Here is a 22999-nt window from a genome sequence, read left to right on the forward strand (position 1 = left end):
GATATAAGTTACATGGAAGAGATAACACAACAAATTTAAGAGCCATTGTGGTGAAACTTTCATACAAATGAAGAGAAAAATGGCGATCGGTGGCATGTGGAATTCAAGAGAAGCAAAATGCTAGAGTGGAGTTCAAAGATTTAGTTGATATCATTAACAAGCAAGCAATGATTTCTCTTCATCTATTGTTTGGAGACATAAAGGAAACTTCAACAACTAAAGGACATGCTAAGTTACTTCTGTCAGGACCACTATCGTCAAAATGATAGACACTTAGAATACAGTTTGGTTTGGCGGTATGGTTCTGTTCTGGACAAAAACTCCCTGCCCATCCATGCAGCCCGTCATGAATGAGCAGGGAGAGCAGCAATAATAATAATAACCCCCCCTAGGGTTAACAGAACAAAACCAAGTAGATCATTAATGTACTTAATTACATTTAGTGTAACGCATCACTTAAGATTAGGGAGTCTGATTCAACAGGAATATCAGGAGCCAAGTCCTGACTGTGGCGAAAGGAGAAGCTGGGGATGGAGGAGGGTAATTGCTCCCGAGCAAGGCAAAAGCTGCTGAATAATACTGAATAGCGCTTATGTAGGGATGCCGTGATAAGTGTCGTATTCCTATAGGTAGATCAGCTGAGAGTCACCTGATGCAAGCTTGACTCATGTGACCTGCCAGAACTAACGCTAATGCTTAATATTCATTTACTTCACACACTCATTATTGCGTGACTTTAGAGGTTTGTGTAAAATATCATGCTGATACCCTGGCTCCCCTGTTATCTAGCAAACACCAGACTGGGCCAGCCTCAGCCGAATATTCGGGCAGAATTATTCGTTATCTGTTATTCGTTTTTGAAGCCATTATCCGTGCCTTTCCGAATAAGGTATTCGGCTTCGGGCACACCCCTAGTGTGTACCATCCTGTCAAACATAAACTGAGAGTCGTTTTTGATTGCGGGGCATCTTATCAAGTGATGTCATTGAACCATCAACTTTTACAAGGCCCCAACCTCACATGTCATCACAAGATTCAGACAAGAAAGAATCGCCTTTATGTTAAAAAGAGAGCTACAGCTGGAACTTAAACCTGCAGTCTACTGGACGGACAGCACAGCTGTGCTTAAATACCTCAGAAACGAAAGCACAAGATTCAGAACATTCGTGGCGAACAGAGTTACAACAATTCCACAGCAAATCCAGCAGATTGTGCCTCAAGAGGGCAGAAAGTCAATACTTTCCTACAAAGTGTAAAATGGATCTCAGGCCCAGAATTTCTTTACCAATCCCCAGACGAGTGGCCAAAGGTTATGGATCAAATGATGATATCTGCAGATGATCCAGAGATCAAGAGGTCAGTGTTGGCCAATTCAATACAGACCCAAACTAAGTAACAATGCAGTTAGACAACTGATGAATCATTTCTCTTCTTGAGTAAAGCTTCAGCGCATCGCAGCGTGAATTCTAAAGTTTAAATCTATGCTGTTGGAACTTGTGCAAAAGAGAAAGATTCTTACTGCCACATAGACTCCTGCTAATTCAACTAGAGTGGACAAAAGGATAACGGACATCAAAGCTAAATGGAAAGGAAGTCACATTTCATTTGAGGATTTGAAGAATGCTGAGCTTGAAATAGTGAAGTACTGCCAAAGAGAGAAGTTTGCTGAGGAGATATCAGCTTTGCAAAGTGGGCAAGCCATAAAAAGAAGCAGTTCGATCTACAGGTTAAACCCTCAGTTGCACAATGAAGTTTTACATATCGGTGGAAGATTTAGCAATGCTGCTATGCCAAAAGAAGTCAAGCAGCCTATGATTATTCCGAAGGATCTTCATGTCACCAACTTGATCCTCCAGATCCTCACATGATTTCTACACTGCAACAGAAATATTGGATACCAGGTGCCAAATTTGCAATAAGAAAAATGCATGCAAGATGTGTTATTTGTCGTCGTCTACATACCCCCACAGGAAAACAAATAATGGCAGATTTACCATCAGACAGGGGGTCACCGGATGATCCACCTTTTACAAGAGTAGGTGTAGATTACTTTGGACCATTCATGGTTAAATGTGGAAGAAGCCTTGTCAAGAAATATGGAGTTATCTTCACTTGCTTGGCTATTCGTGCAGTGCACATTAAGGTTGCTTCTTCATTGGACATCGATTCCTGTCTAAATGCTATACGTGGGTTTGTAGCCAGAAGGGGAGAATTGAAAGTTCTCAGGTCAGACAATGGGACCAATTTTGTAGCTGCTGAGCGTGAGTTAAGGAAATCCATTTAAAAATGGAACAACCAGAAGTTTCAAGACCATCTCAGTTAACAAGAAATTAAGTGGGTTTTGTGACGGGAGGAGCCAACGACAGACACAGTGGGTGTGGCGTCAGGCCTCGGAGAGGCTTTTATTAAACAAAACAATAAAATAAAGTGTCCAAGGGGGAAAAAGTGTCCAAAAGAAACAGGGGGTCTGGTGTCCTCGTCGTGCTGCGGGGCTTGTGAAGGAGGGCAGTGTTCTGGAAGGGAGGGTCCAGGTAAGGGGCGGAGTCCGGTGGCCGCACACGCTCCCGCTTGGGTCCGAGGCGCGAGGGGCGGCGGCTTCATCCTAGCGGCGGCTCTTCCTTTTGGTCCACTGAGTCCAGCGGGACTTGTTCGGCCCGGCATCCTGGCCCAACGACTGTCCACAGGTGCGGCTTTCATCCAGACCGCGGGTTCGGCAGCTCACGCTAGTGGCGCGGAAGTCCCTCTACGCTCCCTTCCTGGACCCACGAGGACACCAGCGTGCATGCACGGGGGAAGAGACCGGTCTCTCGAGGAGAGGCGCGCTCGGCATTTAAACAGCGGCGGTGATGAGGCTCCATAACGTTCAGGTGCGCCTCATCATATGCCGCCAGCCCTCGCTGTTTCCATGGCCCTTCTCTCTCGCACACCCACTCCCATCGGGAGCCTGGTGAAGGGCGGCGAATAAGGGAAGGGGTGGTGATGACAATAAGGGGGAGGCAACCGACTCGTCACAGTTTTCAATCCTCCCACTGGGTCTCACCATGGCGGTGCGTGGGAGAGACTGATACCCTCAACAAGAAAAATCCTTAATGCTGCAATTAGAGAACAAGTTCTTTATGAGGAATGCCTTCAAACTGTTTTCTGTGAGGCAGAGGCTATAATCAGCAGTCATCCAATCACAGCAGCATTAAGTAACATAAATGATCTGGAAGCTCTGACTCTGAGTCACTTGTTGTTACTCAAGACAAAGCCATCATTGCCTCCAGGACTGTTTGACCAAGATGACCTGTATTCTAGACGCAGATGGAAACAGGTGCAGTATGTTTCTGATATGTTCTGGAAGCGTTGGTGTCGGTAATACTTGCCACAGTTGCAACAAAGACAAAAGTGGAATAACACAACAAGAAACTTCTCTGTTGGAGGCATTGTTCTGGTAGTTGATGACTCTGCCCCTAGGAATCCATGGATGTTAGCTAGAGTCATTGAAACCATTCCTGACAAGAAGGGTCTCGTCCGACAAGTCCGCATTAAGGCAAAAAACAAACATTTTGGAAAGACTCATAATAAAGCTTTACCTGTTGCAGGAGGCAGAATAAGTATATACCGGTAATATGGCAATATGTCTTTAGGAACCTAAATTTGTGTTGCTTTGGACTTCAAGAGTTCACCAAGGATTAAAATAATATGGCTCCATCTGTTTAAATTTAAGTAATTGTTTGAGAACATTTAGGGGGCGGTAATGTAGGAGCCTATTTTTGTTCAGATTCAGTAAGTAATGTTATATTATGTGGTGCATTTCAGCTTTGAATGTTTTGGTTTGGATTGTTTGCATTTGTGAACTTACTTTATTCATATGTGCCATTTGGATAAATATTCTGTATTCTATTCTATTCTATTTACATTGAAAATATGTACTATGTTAAAATTGTGTACTGGCTCTTTAATAATTGCGACTGTTAAGTCTGGTGGCAGTGCGTTCTTTGGAATACAGCGGAGTCACACAGTTTTCTTTACCGCATTGATTGTCTTGTTTTCATAATCATTAAAACCAAAATCATAACTAAGATTATAATTTGATTAATCACACTGTACTCTCTGTGTGTGTGTGTGTGTGTGTGTGTGTTCACTGACTGAATGTGACTCTGTGTGTGTTTTCTAGTGTGAATCATGGAGGAGAATCCAGGATTACAGCAGGACTAAAGAAATGTACGTCTGCAAACACACACGTCTGGTTTGCTATCCTTGTGGGGACTCTCCATAGGCGTAATGGTTTTTATACTGTACAAACTGTATGTGCTATTGTCCTACACCAATCGTACACCTAAACCTACCCCTTACAGGAAACTTTCTGCATTTTTAGATTTTCAAAAAAACACCATTTAGTATGTTTTTTAAGCCTTTTGAATTACGGGAACATAGGCAGTGTCCTCATAAACCACCTTCAAATTGTAATACCTCTGTCATACCCATGTTATTATACAAATTTTGTCCCCGTAAACCACAAAAACCAGTACACACACACACACACACACACAGTCTGGTATTTGTGGTTTATGGGGGCATTCCAGGCGTAATGGTTTTTATACTGTACAAACCATGTTTTATATTGCCCTACACCAGGGGTACTCAAGTTCAGAGGCCAAGCAGGCCGCATTTAAACTACATAAAATGCGAAGGGTCACAAATTACAATTTGCATCATCAGATTTTATTTACTGATTTACTGATTACTGATTTAGAAATACAGTTTATTACTTATCTAAGTCTTGCTTGTCCTTGTCCTGTTTAAAATAGCACTGAACATGAATATATATATATATATATATGCGTATATATATATATATATATATATATATATATATATTAGAGTAAAAATCTGGAACAAAAAATTGGATTAAAAGTTGGTTTTGCTATACTGACGCAAAAAAATTGCATTCATACTTAAAGTATTGAACAAACTCAAAATGCTAAAACTAAAAATATTCTTGAGCAAATATAGTTCACAAATTTCTTTAGAAGGAAGTATTATTTTTCATATTTGTATTAACTATATTGTATCAATATTTTATTTTTAAAATAGATATCACTATTCTCCCACCATGATTCTGAAAAAAAAAAGACAACTAAACAAAATAACATATAATTTACTAGAGTTTCTAGAAATAAATTGCTGCTGTCTATTTAGAATACAATATTCAATGAACTGATAAAGTTAAACAAATGATTCATAACTCATAACTTCATGACTTGCTCATATAGAATTCACTTGTTTCATTCCTGAATGAATCAATGTTTAAGTCACTTGCCTCCACCTGCTGGCAGTACGTTGTAATGGATACAATCTTTATTTGAAGCATCGTCACCTTCAAAAAGGTGATTTATTCTATTTTGATCGCTAGACAGCAGTGTTTATATCCGAACTATAAACTTTTATTCCAGTACTTCTGTGATTTATATATATTTCTTTTTATTTGAATGTTTGTAACACAGAAATAACAATACAAAAGACAAAAGATGTGTTAGTGAGACCAGCAGGGGGTGCTCACCCTGTGGTCTGTGTGGGTCCTAACACCCCAGTATAGTGACGGGGACACTATACTGTAAAAAGAGCAACGTCTTCCGGATGAGACGTTAAACCGAGGTCCTGACTCTCTGTGGTCATTAAAAATCCCATGACACTCATCGTAAAGAGTAGGGGTGTAACCCCGGTGTCCTGGCCAGATTCCCTCCACTGGCCCTTATCAATCATGGCTTCCCAATAATCCCCATCCACTTGATTGGCTCTATGACACTCTCTCCTCTCCACCTGTAGCCGGTGTGTGGTGAGCGCACTGGCGCCGTTATCCTGTGGCTGCCGTTGCATCATGTGGATGCTGCACACTGGTGGTGGTTGAGGAGAGATTTATGATTTATTATGCATGATCATGATGTTTTCTTTGTTCACAAAAAACAAGGTCTTTACTATCCATTGTGGATAAAGCTATGCTTATGGTACATGATTAGAAAAAACATTATTTCGTGCATGTAAGACTACTTGAATTATTAAGGGAATATACAAAAATCCACATTACCTCATGCATGCACACAGGCTAGAACAGTATATCAATTAATGTGAGAACAAATGTTTTTCATTAAATATGATATGAGTTATCAAGCATGTTCATATCTTCTTCATAGTAGCCTGCAGGTAAATGTACATTGGCCAATCACAGCACAGTCGTCATCATTAACTAAGCATTAGCTTCTCATGACTTCATCATGTGTGTGTGGCCCCTCAACTAAAGTGCTGACCAGACCCCAGCATTGGCCAATCACAGTACATAGTATTAGTGCTGTAAAGTGCACTCCCTTACCGTAAAGTGTTACCATTCAAGGCTTTAATAGACATGAAGTTGAATCCTGTCATTTATGAACAAGATTGCGTGGGTGATTGAATCTGTTCGCGATCTGGTTATTTATTTAAATATTCAACAGTATACGACAGTAAACATACGACGTGACAATATATGGTTTAGCTGTGTTCGACAAGCCATCATGTTCCGACATAGCCTTTATTACCGTATAGAATATATTATCTGCCTCGTTCTGTGACAAAAACCGCACATCAGCTCACAAAATGAAGTTATTTCAAACACTCGACTGATGTTGTGGAGTAAAATCACGTTATTAAATGTCCTCTTTTGTTGGACATCGCTTCTCTTTTAAGTTGTTTGGGGCGTGCCGCGTGGTTAGTTACAGCGTTTGCAGAGATCAAGCAGCTTTTACTACTGCGATTGTATACATTTAATTAAAAAATAAAATTTCCTAATATTTTGAGCACAAATTATAATAAAAATACATTAATCTTCAGCATGACGCGGGCCACAAAATTAACGCAGACGGACCGCCTGTTGAGTACCCCTGCCCTACAACAACCCTACTCCTCAGAAAACTTTCTTCCTTTTTTACAATTAAAAAAAAAAAAAAAACTTGGTTTACTTTATTTTTATACCAGTTTTACAAATGAGGACGTCCCCAAAGGGAGGTTTTTGAAGATTTTGTCAGGTTTAGCTCACTTTTGGGTATATATTTGTCCCCATAATATGGTTAAGTAGGTACACTCTCACACAAAGACACACACACATATAAACAAACACACACTCGCTCACACACACACAAACACACACATACACACACACACACACACACACACACACACGTTCGTTTTTGTGAAAAGTGGGGACATCCCATAGGCGTAATGGTTTTTATACTGTACTTACTGTATGTGCTATTGTCCTACACCAACCCTACACCTAAACCTACCCCTTACAGGAGACTGTGCATTTCAACTTTCCCCAAAAAAACCTCATTCTGAGTGATTTATAAGCGTTTTGAAAAGTGGGGACATGGGTCAATGTCCTGAGATGTCACCTTCACCTTGTAATACCTGCCATACCCTCGTCATTATACACATCTATGTCCTGACTTTTCACAAAAACGCGCACACTCTCACACACACACACACATACACATACACTTACACTTACAAACACACAAACACTTTCTCTCTCTGGCCCTGTTTACACTTGGTATTAAGATGCGTTTGGTCGATCAGATCACAAGTGGACAACGCTAAATACAGGTGTAAATGGGGTGTGAAACATTTTGAGCTTGTCCACTTCCGACCACTTCCAGAGGTAGTCGAAAACGCATTTGACTGGATTGCTTTTGTGGTGTAGACGCTGATGTGGTCGAATGCGTTCGATCAGCCACAGAAGACTGCCTACTCTCCGCCTACTGACCTAATACACATGTAATCATTGCGATACGTACAAGGACGGATGCTTATCAGACGGGATTTAAACTTTGACGGGCCGAATTAGAAGTATAATTAGAAGATAACACGAAAAAGACACAACAGCAGTGAAGCAGACGTAATATTAGTGCACGATTACTTTAGCCCTCCCGCTCGTGTTTGGAGGAGGAGGGGGGGGTGTCTGGTCAGAAGTGGTCGAAAGTGGACAGAAGAGATGGATTAAAACGCTAGGTGTAAACGGGTATGTGTCTCCATTGTCTACTTGTGATCAGATTGACCAGGGTTAAACAGGGCCTCTCTCTCTCACTCACTCACACACACACACACACACACAGCTGTAGTGATTGTTGTTGTTATAAATGTCTCTGTTCTTGTGTTCAGATGCCTGTTTTCTCACACTGGATCCAAACACAGCACACACTGAACTACTTCTGTCTGAGGAGAACAGAGAGGTGACACGTGTGAGAGAGAAACAGCAGTATCCTGATCATCCAGACAGATTTGATGCGTGGTGTCAGGTGTTGTGTAGAGAGAGTGTGTGTGGACGCTGTTACTGGGAGCTGGAGTGGAGTGGAGATGATGTGGATATATCAGTGTCATATAAGAGCATCAGCAGGAAGGGATCGGGTGATGAGTGTTGGTTTGGATCTAATAATCAGTCCTGGAGTTTGTTCTGCACTCCTGACAGGTACTCATTCATACACAAAAACATAAAGACTGATCTCCCTGTAAAGTCCATCAGCAGGAGAATAGGAGTGTGTGATATCAGTAGAATAGGAGTGTTTGATAACAGTAGAATAGGAGTGTTTGATAATGATTATATCAGTAGAATAGGAGTGTTTGTGGATCACAGTGCAGGAACTCTGTCCTTCTACAGCGTCTCTGACACAATGAGCCTCATCCACACAGAACAGACCACATTCACTCAGCCGCTCTATCCTGGGTTTGGGGTTTATAAAGGATCATCAGTGAAACTGTGTTGATGAATGAGAATAGATTGACGAGAGATTCTGCACACACACTGAAACATTCAGGAGCTCAGAAACGTGTTTGACTTTTTCAATACTGAATCGCTACGTTATATTTCTCAGCAACAAGGGGAGTAAAATCGCTGTTTTTGAAGTAACTAAACTCCGCTTCATTGCTTGTAGAGAGACGCAGGTAATTCACACATGCAACTTTCATCTCTCTCTCTCTCAAAATGGCCATATTTGAGAAAAAAAGTGGAGTAGTTTGCATCACTGGATAAAGCTGTCAGTTATTTAACATTTCTATCATGAAACAGTTGACTAATATTACAGTTTTTCTCATTTGATAAGACACACTTAATGAAATTGGGATCCACTTGATCTTCATCATCACATTCTTAGCACAGCAGAAGTCTTCTCTTGCAAATGCCTTAACACTTTTTCATTTGTTTCACACATCGTCAAAACAGTCACCACAGATTTCATCGAAAGACCCCAAACTCTATTGGATTAACTGTGTTGAACAAAAGGAAAACATCTATTCACAGCTGATAGAAAGTACTTGCATAATTATGAATCTCTAATCATTTTGCAAACAAATTTAGTCATTTTGGCCATTGAGCTTCAGTTACAGCCTGTGTGTTAACAGCTCTGAAAATGTGATGTCTGAGTGGACAAATGTGTTTAAGCAATTAAGCAACTTCCATCTTACCTCGCTCTCTTTCAACGTTAAACAGACGCTTCCGTGAACAGTAAACCCTGTCTAATTTGATTTGATTGGCCATATCAATTATTTTGACATTGACAAGCGCTGATCTGAAGCGTCTCGTACACGCAGTGGTCGCGCAAAATTTGCCGGAGCCATGCACATCTGTAGACTAGAGCGCAGGTTAATTCTCACACTTCAATAGTATTTATAGAACCTAACAGGCTGTGTAACTATGAGGAATGATTCCCTCAAAATGTAGGTCGGTATGCAGTTCCCCTACCCTGCTACTCGCGTGCCAGTGATTATCCCCCTGCGTGCCACAGGTTGCCAACCAGTTATAGAGTCTCTTCATGACATTAATACTGCAGCTGAGCTTCTGTCACTGAAATAACATGAATCAGAATAAATGTGTGACTATGTGTATCTGTGCTTTTCTCAACCTGTTTGTGTTTATGCAGATCAGTTTTTACTGTAGTGTCACATCAATCATTTGTATTATTAGGCTACTATGAAAAGTATACCTTTCACAAACATGATTCATAAATAACAAGTAATAAATATAATTAGATGTTTCTCTATTGTTTTTGTGCACAAATAATAAAATATTCATGATGAATATTTCTGTATTTATATGTAACTTCATGAAATTATAAGAGCAAAAAATGGTCAAAATAAATGAATTGTGATGTTTATTACTGTAGTGCATGTCTCGTGTTTTAACAGGTTTTATGTTGTTCTGAGATGATCTTCACATCTACTTGTGCTAATGTGAGATAATATTTAATCTTTGTTTTAAAACTTACCTATTTATGTATTTATGTAACAAATTTTCAATTTTTCAGTAATTGAAGAATATGTGAAAGAGTTTGAGATAAAAGCGCTTAAAGACACAATAATTAACATGATAATTAATAATTAGCTGACATTTGATGCCATGACATGATTAGATTCAGATCAATATCATTTATTAAATTGGATGTCCACCGATATAATCACCATATTTATAATAAAACCACCATGTTTAAAAATATCATATTAATAAGTTAATAAAAGATCATATTTATGGTAACTACATTAAATTCATATTAAATTATTATAATCTTTTTTAAACAGCGGAAGAAGAATCTTTCAGAATCTTTACTTTTTGTGAATATTTTCAGTTAAAAAAACATATTAATGACAGTATAATTATTGAACAAAATCAATGATTTTATTGATTAAATTATGATTATGATGATTATTATATAATGAAAAACATATCACTCTAGTTTTTGTCTTTTTGTGTGTGTGTTTGTCGAGTGTGGAGTAAGATACATTAATAAGAGTGTTATTATTCTTCTATGAATGATGGATGGATGGGTGTTGTGTGATGAATGTCTGGAGGGTCACGTGCTCTCCTCTAAAGCTCCAGCAGGCGGCGCTGTGGACTCATCAGATCAACGTCTCCGGAAATGACGCGGCGCGTGTGCAAAAAATAAACAAAACAAAATATAAACACAGTTACAACTCAAAACAGATTATAACAACAAAACTAGATATAGCTTTGATATAAAAAATATACAAAGATCTTGAAAAATAACCAAAAAACAAAACATTAAGTCAGGGGAAATATATAAAATTACAATCAATTAAAAAAGCTAAATCCCACCCTCCCAACAGCTAGTCAATAGCATATTTATAAAGAAGAATAAATATTATACTTTGAGCACAGTGTATACGATTTTAAGGCTTTGACATTGCTGGAAGAGGAAATAGTATCCAGATAACATTTCAGGTCTTTACAAAAAATAGAAAATAGAGGTTTAACAGACAAAAATGTACATTTATGTTTAAAAAATTTAGCTAGGAAAATAAATAGATTTACTAGAAAATATTTGTCTTTTACATTCTTGTGAGAATTGTAAAAACCAAACAAGACATCCTTAAACACCCAAAGAAAAGTTGTCTAAGATACGTACAAATATACAGAAATTATTCCAAAAGGTAGGAACATGGACACAATCCCAAAGACATACAGACTCATCTTCCACTCCACAGAAGGAGCAGAGGGGATCCATCTCAGGAAAAAAATTTTCAAGATAAAGTTTGACAGGGTAAAATCGATTTAGTAACTTAAAAGATATCTCTTTAACCTTATTAGTAATTAAATATTTGTTAGGTAAGGACCACACTTTCTTCCAAGGAATACTCCAATAAGATATCACAGAGGGGATAGTAATTAAGTCTTTCTGAAAGAGCTGCCTAATCTTCCTATTCCTGAGAGAGGGACTGGACAAAAAGCAAATCTTTCCTATTGCTGTTCCACAGGGATGTGTCCAAGAAATACAAGAAGGTAAAGAATTAACTGAGTTTTTTAAAAGTGCAATTACTCCACTGGGGATGGCATCCATCACTATGGCAAAGTCACGAGGGGTGACAGGTATACCATATTTAGTTAAGAATTCTGAATAAGCAAGAGATCATTTGAATTTAGAAGTTGAGAAACCAAAAGAATATTATTATTAAACCAATCTGAAAAGAAAATAGTTTTATTTTTGTATTGAATATCTTGATTATTCCAAATAAAATACCTGTGGGGACTAAAATTGTGTTTGTAAATTAAGTGCCAGGCCAAAAGCACCTGCTTATGGAAGTTTGATAATTTGATGGGCAATTTAGAAAAAAATTATAATTACATACCAACAGAAAGGGGAGACCACCAACTTTAGAAAAAATATAATTGGGAATAGTGTTCCATATGGATTCAGAGGCATTCAAAAATTGCCTCAACCAATTTATCTTAAATGTATTATTTAAAGAAGCGAAATCCAGAAAATTAAGACAACCCCTGTTCGAAGCGGTTTAAGACAACAGATTTTTTTGATGTAATGTCTCTTGTGTTTCCAGAAGAAGTCAAAAAGCATTCTATCAACCTCTACACAAATTGATTTGTCAACATGCAAAGAAAGAGCAGGGTAGGTCAATCTGGAAACACCCTCCGCTTTGGCGCCTGCAAAAAGCGTCCGCTTTCTGCCCTACACCTATACATAGTATCTAACTGAGTTTGCAGATCACTGAATTCTATTAACTCAGCATCTGACAAACCTTCCTGCATTTTACCACAAAGAATCATTATTTTAGAGACGACCGATTCCTCTTTAGTTAATGACTGCCAAAATTCCTCGCACATTTACCTACTTCATGTTTAAGGAGCTCCCAATTGAGGCCATGTTTATTTTCCTTTTGAGCTTTGATCCAGTAATATTTAATCAAAAATAAAATATTTGTTCTCAGTTGATCATACTTAAGCAAAGAAGAGTTGAGCTTCCAATAAGAGGTTCTAGGTCTTGAAGAAGAGAAACCTGAAGACAGAGGGGACTGGATAAGAGTTGCCTTATGATCCGTCATAGGGGAAGATAAAATACTAACAGAAACATTAAAATCCCTCACAGACTGTGAAACAAGCCAATAGTCTATACAGGACTGTCTGGAGCAACAAAAGTATAGGATTTAATATTGGGAAACTTCTCTCTCCAAATATCAATAACATCAAATTTATCCATAAATATTTTTAATTTAGAATTAGTAGAGGAAGACTGTTTAGGTGGCTGTCTATCAAGAATATTATTAGGGACAATATTAAAATCCCCACCAATGAAAACTAAAGCATTTGGGTATGCATTAAGCCACAACATAATTGTCCCGTCTATTGCATCAAGCAATAAGTCATTCTCATGAGAACTATTATACCCATATATATTAATTAGTATAACCACAGTATTATTTAAACAAATGATCATAAGCAGAACATGTCCATTCGGGTCACTGAAACGGTGCAAAACATCCCCGGCGAAATACAAAGCCTTCCTTTTAGTAATGTCTCTTAGACCCCTGACGTTAAGAGAAATAACAGAAATAGACACATGTAAAGAACTTTTAACAATGAACAGAGAACAACAGAGCTTGCTGAGGTAGAAAACGCAGACGCAGCTGACAACAAGGCCAAGTTAGAAAAGTTTACAGCCGTCATTAGTGTCCTGTACCATCACAAAAAAACAAAGTAAAGAAAATAAAAAACCTCTTCAGATTGTGCACACAGATTGTGTGGAACAGGCTTATGTAGGTTTAACTTCAGCGCCTTCGATGAATGCACGGCGACTCACGAAATGCACCCTCTTCCCCTCCTTATGGGCCTTTTCTTAACAACCGGCCACAGCAGCAGCCTCCTCTCTCGGTCAAAAGCAGTGAGATCCTCTGTAAACAGAAGACCGTTCTCCCGAAGAAACTTTTTCACCACTCTCCACACACCATCTCTCATCATGCGCGAGGAAAACTGGATAATGATCACTCGCGGCCTCGCGGTATTTGAAAGTCTCTTCCCAATGCGGTGGACAGTATCAATCTTATCGGGAAGAGCTGTACTCTCCTCTGGAAAGATGGTCACACAAATACGGATGGATTCGGCTTGGACATTTTCATTTTCTTTTTCAGGTACTCCATGCAAACGCAAGTTCCAGCGGCGAGAGTATCTCTCCAAGTCCGCAATTCTTCTCTCACAATGCTCTCACAATCTTCTTTTCCTCCGTATTAAGTCTAGCCTCGAAAACGCTGACCTTTCCCTTAATGTCATTCAGCTCTGCACAAATAAAATACACTGTTTTTTTGAGCCCTTCAATTTTGAGAGCGTTGTCCCCCACCATTTTCTCCAGGGCATCAGAGCGATTATTTATAATCTGAGAAAGAGTGGAAATCACCAAGTCGTCTTCCGCTTTACCTTTCTTTGAGGGGGGTTTACCTGGGCTTTCTGGACCGGGAGATGCATAGCTGTGGAAGCTGGCATTGTCAGACACGCATGAAGCACGCAGCATCTCTTTTTCTTTCCTTTTGTCAGCAGCAGATCTCATATTTAGAATACCAGAGGGCACTATGAAGTATTTATAAATACTTTTGCAGGTAACAAAATTATAAAAGGTGTAATTTGGCTGTTAAAAGTGAATTTGTCAGCGAAGCACGTTGAAAGCAAACTTAGCAGGATGCCATCTTGGATCCTCTCCGCTGTCAGATGATCTGAATAAACCATTTCAACGGCTATTCGGCTGTTTAAGGAAGTGACGTCTTTGGTCCTCGGAAGTTTCCGGTTAATGTACGAGCGCATTCAAAACAATGGCGGCAGTGTCACGGCCCTGCTGGTGGGCCCTGGTGGCCACCAGATGTCACTGTGTGTGGTAGCACATGGCTTGTTGTTTGTTGTTGGTGCCATGTGCTCTCCTGTCTATTGTCTGACCCCGCCCTCCTTGTTATCTCATTATTGTTTCAGTTACTTCACCTGTGTCCTCCTCGTTTGGCTCCCCATATAGTCTCCTGGTGTATGCAGTCCTGTGCTGTTACATTGTTTGATGTCGGATGTTTCATGTCGTGTGTGGGTTTGTTTGCTTGTACTGTGGTCCTCTGCCTGCCTGCCTGTTTTTCCCCTTCGGGGTGGTTTTTGTTCATTTTTTGTTGTTGCACTTTATTATTAAAAGACCCACTTTCTCCTGCACTTGAGTCCTCGCCTCATCTCTCGACCGTCCCGTGACAGAACGTAACAGCCAAATGAGGACTCAGCGGAGAATGGGCTCACACCATCCACCAGCCTCTAACGTCAGCAGCCCCCTCTACCAACGCATCCTCCAGTTCCAGGCCCTGAGCTCCCTCCGTCAGCAGGGCACTGATGTGAGGAAGTTTGCCCTGAGGTTCTGTGGTGCAGCAGAGGGTTTGGGGTACAATGATGCGGCCCTCAAGGACCTTTTCAATAGTGCCCTTGAGGAGCCCCTCAAATGGTGGAGGATGAGGGGGCTGGACCACCTGACGTTTGGGGAATTTGTGGAGTTCCTGGCACGTTCCCCAGCTAGGGTAGCTGGAGTGCCTCAGGCAGTGCTCGCCGAAGCTGCAGCACCTCCAGTGGTGGCCGACAAAGCTGCAGAAGCTGCAGGGCCCCCAGCGGCAATCAAAAGGGTGTCAGAGGCCTCGTCTGCCGCACCCAATACCTCCAGCCCGCTTCCAGAGCGTCCCGGGCTGATACGAAGCGTGCAGGAACCCCCACTGATGTCAATGCGAGCGGCGTGGTCTGCTCGCGCTCCCGAGGCGGCGGTACCCGCTCACGTTCCTCCCGAGGCTGCGGTACCCGCTCACGTTCCTCCCGAGGCGGCGGTGTCTGCTCACAAGGCTCCCGAAGCGGTGGTGTCCGCACACGTTCCTCCCGAGGCGGCGGTGTCCGCTCACAAGGCTCCCGAAGCGGCGGTGTCCGCACACGTTCCTCCCGAGGCGGCGGTGTCCGCTCACAATGCTTCCGAAGCGGCGGTTTCCGCACACGTTCCTCCCGAAGCGGCGGTGTCCGCACACGTTCCTCCCGAGGCGGCGGTGTCCGCTCACAAAACTTCAGCGGCGGTTTCCGCACACTTTCCTCCCGAGGCGGCGGTTTCCGCACGTTCCTCAGCGGCGGTTTCCGCACATTCCTCCTGAGGCGGCAGTGTCCGCACACAAGGCTCCAGGCGGCGGTGTCCGCACACAAGGCTCCCGAGGCGGCGGTGCCCGCTCACGATCCTCTCGAGGCGCCGATGCCCGCTCACAAAGCTCCCGAAGCGGCGGTGCCCGCTCACAATCCTTTCGAGGCGGTGGTGCCCGCTCACAAGGCTCCCGAGGCGGCGGTGTCCGCACACAAGGCTCCCGAGGCGGCGGTGCCCGCTCACGATCCTCTCGAGGCGGCGGTGCCCGCTCACAAAGCTCCCGAAGCGGCGGTGCCCGCTCACAATCCTTCGAGGCGGTGGTGCCCGCTCACAAAGCTCCCGAAGCGGCGGCGCCCGCTCACGATCCTCCCAAGGCGGCGGTGTCCGCACACAAGGTTCCCGAGGCGGCGGTGTCCGCTCACGATCCTCCCGAGGCAGCGGTGTCCGCACACAAGGTTCCCGAGGCAGCGGTGTCCGCACACAAGGTTCCCGAGGCAGCGGTGTCTGCACACAAGGTTCCCGAGGCGGTGGTGTCCGTTCACGATCGTCCCGAGGCGGCGGCAGCCGTTCACGATCGTCCCGAAACGGCGGTGGCCGTTCACGATCGTCCCGAAGCGGCGGTGGCCGCTCACGATCGCCCCGAGGCGGCGGTGGCCGCCACAAGGTTCCCGAGGCGGCGGTGTCCGCACACGTTCCTCAGCGGCGGTGCCCGCTCACAAAGCTCCCGGCGGCGGTGTCCGCACACAAGACTCCCGAGGCGGCGGGCCTGCTCACGAGTTCCCGGGCGGCGGTGCCCGCCACGTTCCTCCCGAAGCGGCGGTGTCCGCACACGTTCCTCCCGAGGCGGCGGTGTCCGCTCACAAGGCTTCCGAAGCGGCGGTTTCCGCACACTTTCCTCCCGAGGCGGCGGTTTCCGCACACATTCCTCCTGAGGCGGCAGTGTCCGCACACAAGGCTCCCGAGGCGGCGGTGTCCGCACACAAGGCTCCCGAGGCGGCGGTGCCCGCTCACGATCCTCTCGAGGCGCCGGTGCCCGCTCACAAAGCTCCCGAAGCGGCGGTGCCCGCTCACAATCCTTTCGAGGCGGTGGTGCCCGCTCACAAGGCTCCCGAGGCGGCGGTGTCCGCACACAAGGCTCCCGAGGCGGCGGTGCCCGCCACGATCCTCTCGAGGCGCGGTGCCCGCTCACAAAGCTCAGCGGCGGTGCCCGCCACAATCCTTTCGAGGCGGTGGTGCCCGCTCACAAGGCTCAGGCGGCGGTGCCGCTCACGATCCTCCCAAGGCGGCGGTGTCCGCACACAAGGTTCCCGAGGCGGCGGTGTCCGCTCACGATCCTCCCGAGGCAGCGGTGTCCGCACACAAGGTTCCCGAGGCAGCGGTGTCCGCACACAAGGTTCCCGAGGCAGCGGTGTCTGCACACAAGGTTCCCGAGGCGGTGGTGTCCGTTCACGATCGTCCCGAGGCGGCGGCAGCCGTTCACGATCGTCCCGAAACGGCGGTGGCCGTTCACGATCGTCCCGAAGCGGCGGTGGCCGCTCACAAGGTTCCCGAGGCGGCGGTGGCCGCTCACGATCCTCACCGGATCCCCGAAGCGGCGGTGTCCGCACACAAGACTCCCGAGGCGGCGGGGCCTGCTCACGAGTTCCCGGGGGCGGCGGTGCCCGCTCACGTTCCTCCCGAATTCCCAGAGGCGGCGGTTCACGCTCTCAAAGCTCCCGAGGCGGCGGTTCACGCTCTCAAAGCTCCCGAGGCGGCGGTTCCCGCTCTCAAAGCTCCCGAGGCGGCGGGGTCCGCTCTCAAAGCTCCCGAGGCGGCAGTTCCCGCTCGCAAAGCTCCCGAGGCGGCGGCGTTCGCTCACAAGGTTCCCGTTCGCAGTTCTCCCGAGGCAGAGGTATCCGCTCACAAGTCTCCCGAAACGGCAGAGCCTGTCATTGCCCGTTCCCAGGTGGCAGCTCCACACACACTGCTGTGGTGGCCGCGGGTTCTGCCCTGGGTCCCCATCCCGCCGGCGCTGCCTCAGTCCCCAGGTCCCCCTCTGCCGCTACATGGGCCTGGCCCACCATCTCTCCCCCTGATCCGCCTCCGGCCCACCTCTCTCCTAGACATTTTTATTTCAGTTTTAGTGTGTGGAGCGTCTGGAATCCGCTCCTTAAAGGGGGGGTTGTGTCACGGCCCTGCTGGTGGGCCCTGGTTGGCCACCAGATGTCACTGTGTGTGGTAGCACATGGCTTGTTGTTTGTTGTTGGTGCCATGTGCTCTCCTGTCTATTGTCTGACCCCGCCCTCCTTGTTATCTCATTATTGTTTCAGTTACTTCACCTGTGTCCTCCTCGTTTGGCTCCCCATATAGTCTCCTGGTGTATGCAGTCCTGTGCTGTTACGTTGTTTGATGTCGGATGTTTCAGTTAACTGCAGTAGTACTGTATGTGTATGTGTTTACAGTAAATGTGCATAAAAACATTTATACCCACATATATACTGTATTTAGTGTGTGTGCATTTATTAATCTGCATGTAGGCTATACTTTTATCTTTTAAAAAAACTAATAAAAATGTGTGCAAAACACGGTAGCCAGCACTGAATTGCATTCATCTTATTTGTGACAACATGGTGGCTGATAGAGCGTTCAAATTCTTTCTCGCACTGTTCCACAGCAACAAACTTAACCAAACTAAGCACACACTTTAAAACGAATAAAATCAGTAATAATGGCATGCAGTGATTAGTTTATTAGCATTCATATAGCGTTGTAATATACATGCATGTTCTGTAAAACTGCAGTGAAACTATATGTATTGTGAAAAGCGCTATACAAATAAATATGGAAAATAATATTTGCATAGATATACAGACTGACCCAGCAATGCAAGTGAAATGTCAACTAATCAGCTCCCCGGACATCTTGATAAGCGACAAACCAGGATAAGTACGTAAGTGACACTGTTTGTCTAGCTTCAGTTTAACCAAACATAAGACTGATGTCATCCATTGTACGAACAAATGATCCCAAACTTTCCGCTATGCAGTTAATTGTAAGCATCCAGACTGCGATACATTTACCACCATCTCTCGTATACACGCACCCAGCATCAGTCAGAGCCGCTTTGAGCTGCCCGGAAGACTGCTTTTAATGCTCTTTGTAGGTTTGCGCCTCAGACATATTTAGGGTAATCCAATCACCGTTTATTCATCTATTTATTTATTAAATAACTTAAATATTACGTTTTCACTAGACTTAAATAGTACGCGCTTGTTTTGACAGATCTGAGATTTAAAAATGGCGCTACCGGAAATGCTTCAGGGCCAGACATGCGCAGTAGAGTTCCAACACCTTTGTTATTGTTTATGTCCTTGAAATGGTCTATAAAGCAGCGTTCAGGATGAAGCTGTGATTGTGAGTACAGATGTTCATTCATTCATGTGTGCTGATCTCCACAGAACACGCATGTGAGGATAATAATAATAATAATAATAATACAGGCGTGTTTTGATGATTATAAATGCTGCAAGTTGCTTCGTAACCCCATTCACACGGCCTAAATTTAAATAATTTAGTGACAAATATGGGACACAACCAAAAAAATACTGTCATATGGGCAAAAAAAATAATTACCCGTCATAACAGCTGCCCCGTCAGTCCCGAGTCCATAGAGTTTCTCTGTTGGTATGTCCTTCTTCAAAATTATGTTCTCGATGGCTGTCACAATAGCGTCTGCTTTGCCATCAGGAACAGTGACCAAGTCCAGGAACTGATTGAACACATTTCCTTCTTTGTCCAGGTATCTGAGACAAAGCATAGGCAGGTAATAATATATTTCATTTATTGTTCATTAACAGAAGACAGAATTTATGGAATTCTGACATCAAACTAAATAAACGTTACATTTACCAGACATGCAAATCAAGTTGCCTAGACACTGACACATCTGTGGTCTCATCAGCTTCAAGGCTAATTGGCTGTGATGATTTGATATCACCGAGAATTGGCTCCTCAATGACTTCTGCTAAGATCTCCAGCATATCATCAATAATGCGATGAGACGTATATTTATTCCTCTGATCAATCTTGGGAAATGGAAAAATGTATTATTTTAAATGTAATATGGAATTTTTAAATGTGAAAACTTTTTTTAATGTAAAGTTTAAAATCAATCCTAAACAATAGCTAGGTTAGTTTTACCTTTAATTTCCTGAAGTAGTCACACCCTGAAAGCTCAGCCAGGCTCAAACGCTTCGAGTAGTTGGTGTGGTGGGCAAGTTCATGTTTTATCAGCCAGTAAAGGCACTTGAATCCACCAATAACTGCCTCATGCTCCAAAACAACAGTGAGCCCGAAGGAGTCCATCACTGAGATGCCTGTAAATGACAAAATGAGAGAATATTTGAATATTCTCAAGTTATATTATCAGTAGTAGTAGTATTATAACTGGAACCTACCAGATAAAAGAGATGCCTGCAATCTGATGCTCTCCTGGTGGTGCTCCGCTCCAAGTAGACTTTTCGGTAAATAACTGCACCAACCTCAACAAAAGCCCTCTTTGCAGGGCCTTTCTTAGGTGCAGGCTTGTGGTGCTGCACAGTCGACAAAACATCCCTAAAAGTAAAGCAGTCATTTATCAAAATGGCTAAATAGGTATACTTAATTTATTCTTTTGTTGTTATTTTTAAAATCTGCTCACAGTAGGATCACATGCAGTAATAATAATAATAAAAATGGAGGAAGAAATAGTCATAAAAAAGGAAGCAGAAAGGGGAAAAGAGAAATAAAAGCATGATTTCTTATTATTTATTCTTGATGGCACAAATTATGTAGTTATTCAATTTACCATGCTGTGTGTGGTACAACCAAGTCCTAAAACGAGGCATAATCAGCCACTCTGAATTAAATCCTGTGCCTCTGTGCTTGGGTCTGGGTGATGTGTCTACAAAGTGCAGAAAAATAGAAATGAAGCTTGTTTTCTTGAGACACAAGCTTTCCTGTCCTGACCTGCTTTACATCTGTTTCTTTGCTCATCTCACCAGGTGATCGTCATTCTTACCGTTCGTTAACTCCTGGGGCCTCATGTGTAAACGTCGCTGTTTTCCACGCACGTATCTGGATTTATAAAAAATAAACTTGGCGTAAATATGTGTGGATGCTCTTGACTGCGTACGCACTCTTTTTCCTGGAGTGAGAAAAGTAATGAAGTAAACAAGGACTTTAAACTCTGTTTTCATTTCTATACACATTTACATTAGATATTCCACTCTCATTAATGGAGATCAGCACTGAAATTAGCCTGCATAAAGTCATTACGCAGGAGTTAAAACTAAATTATATGAATTTAGACATATTTGTAGTGGATGCGCTTGATCACTTTTCCTGTGGCATGCAATGTTTTAATGACAGCGAGTGCTATAATAATTCATATTTATACTAAACTGCAGATCTCATGTTATGAGAATTAGCAAGAACAATGATCAATGATGCGCACTTACTCAGATACTGGTGGACACTGCTGGATTTGGTGGTCGAGCGGTCCATTGTCTGATTTAAACCGGTCCAGTGATGATAACTTACTGTACACGGAGGTGTTGATGGCGTGTCGAGGCATATTCACAACATTATGAAAGATACCACTGAGTTTGAAGGATACAGCTTGAAGAAAACGGTAAGATTTACGTGTTTCCTTTTTAAAATACTTTGTCAGTGATGCGCCAAATCAGACAATTGTATTTACACTGCAATAAATATAGGCTTATCTGTTTCCACTAAAAATAGCTCAAATATGTTCACCTTTTCAGAAAAACTGCATACATTTAATTTGATTTGAATTGTTTAAAACAACTGAAATACTGTTTGGCCAGTGGAAAAGAATGAGACCAACTCTATTCTAAAATAGAAAAGCTGTGCGCAACTCTTCACTTAAGTACGATTTCACGCATTTTAAATAGTAAAATTAAACATTTAAATAAAAAAGAAAAAATCTATTTGTGGCGGTCAAACTGGATATTGTGGCGCGCCGCCACAAATAAATGAATGTATGGGAAACCCTGTTATTGGTCAGCATTTATCATTATTATTGTTCATAAGTGCTGGGTGGGCTAGCAGTGCTTTCTGAGGTAATCTTAATTTCTATGTAGAAATACTTTTTTCAACTGTAATACGTTTCTCAAGTGTAAAATGAACAGTCTTCTCCAAAGACGAGATCTTCAGCAGCTGATCGACTCCTTTGTGCAGATATTACAAACACGGAGGAAAACTGTTGTAGGTAGGGTTGTGGAGTTATTGATGCTATGAGGTGTTTGTACACCTGTCGCTCTTATTTTCTTTTATTATTATTACTGCAGAACTTATAATTACATACAAGCTCAGGGAAAGATGGTAGTATCTTTAACAATGAACAATCATAATGACAAAAAAACTGAAAACATAACTATAATGGGTCTCCATACATCATAGTATGAGATTATATACACAGGAAAAAAAGGATTAAATATCTGAATAATCATAATATTCATATAACCATAATGAATTAATGTTGTTGTTGTTATTTATAAGCCTCAGAGATGAAACGAGAGAAATTCAACAAGAAAAAGAGGAAAACAAAGGAGATTTAAGCCAATTTTGCATGTAAATGAACAATTTTACACATAAAATAAAGAAGTTAATCTCGATAATTAATTTCGTAATAAAAAATCATATCTTTAAGGATTAAACTGTGGGTCATTAGTAGAGTTAAACATTTTTGAACAAAATTTTATTGGTTGTACTGCAGTCACAATAAAGGGCAGCTGTGTCTTTTGTCTTCCACAAAATTTCATCAACATCAAAATATTTACAGATAGATATTAAACCTGTCGCAGTCAGTCATATCTTTTAAGTTGTTGCACTTGTTATAATGTCATAGGTCACATGATAACGTCAACATGGCGGATCGCATTCATACTCAACGAGATTTGGCTGTAGAGTACGTACTCTTTTAGCGCTCGTTAAGTAACTAGTTATTGAAATTAAGTACCTCACTGAGTATGCAGTTCCAGACGCAGCCTCCGAGTTGTTGCCCTGCGTCATATTTGTCATCA

The 22999-nt window shown here is 42.6% G+C and overlaps 1 protein-coding gene across 2 annotated transcripts in view; it reads left to right on the forward strand.

Moving 5' to 3' along the window:
* LOC131538360 (NLR family CARD domain-containing protein 3-like) overlaps positions 1 to 10163 on the forward strand; it is a 63114-nt gene extending 52951 nt beyond the window's left edge. For both annotated transcript variants that reach the window (XM_058772193.1, XM_058772194.1), the window contains 2 exons: positions 4160 to 4206; positions 8176 to 10163. In XM_058772193.1, the coding sequence (XP_058628176.1) occupies positions 4160 to 4206; positions 8176 to 8777 (649 nt within the window). In that variant the 3' untranslated portion in view covers positions 8778 to 10163. The remainder of the gene's footprint in view (positions 1 to 4159; positions 4207 to 8175) is intronic.
* Positions 10164 to 22999: the final 12836 nt, after the last annotated feature.

The sequence above is a fragment of the Onychostoma macrolepis genome, chromosome 04 (genome assembly GCF_012432095.1).
Source record: "Onychostoma macrolepis isolate SWU-2019 chromosome 04, ASM1243209v1, whole genome shotgun sequence".
In the NCBI taxonomy this organism is placed as follows: domain Eukaryota; kingdom Metazoa; phylum Chordata; class Actinopteri; order Cypriniformes; family Cyprinidae; genus Onychostoma; species Onychostoma macrolepis.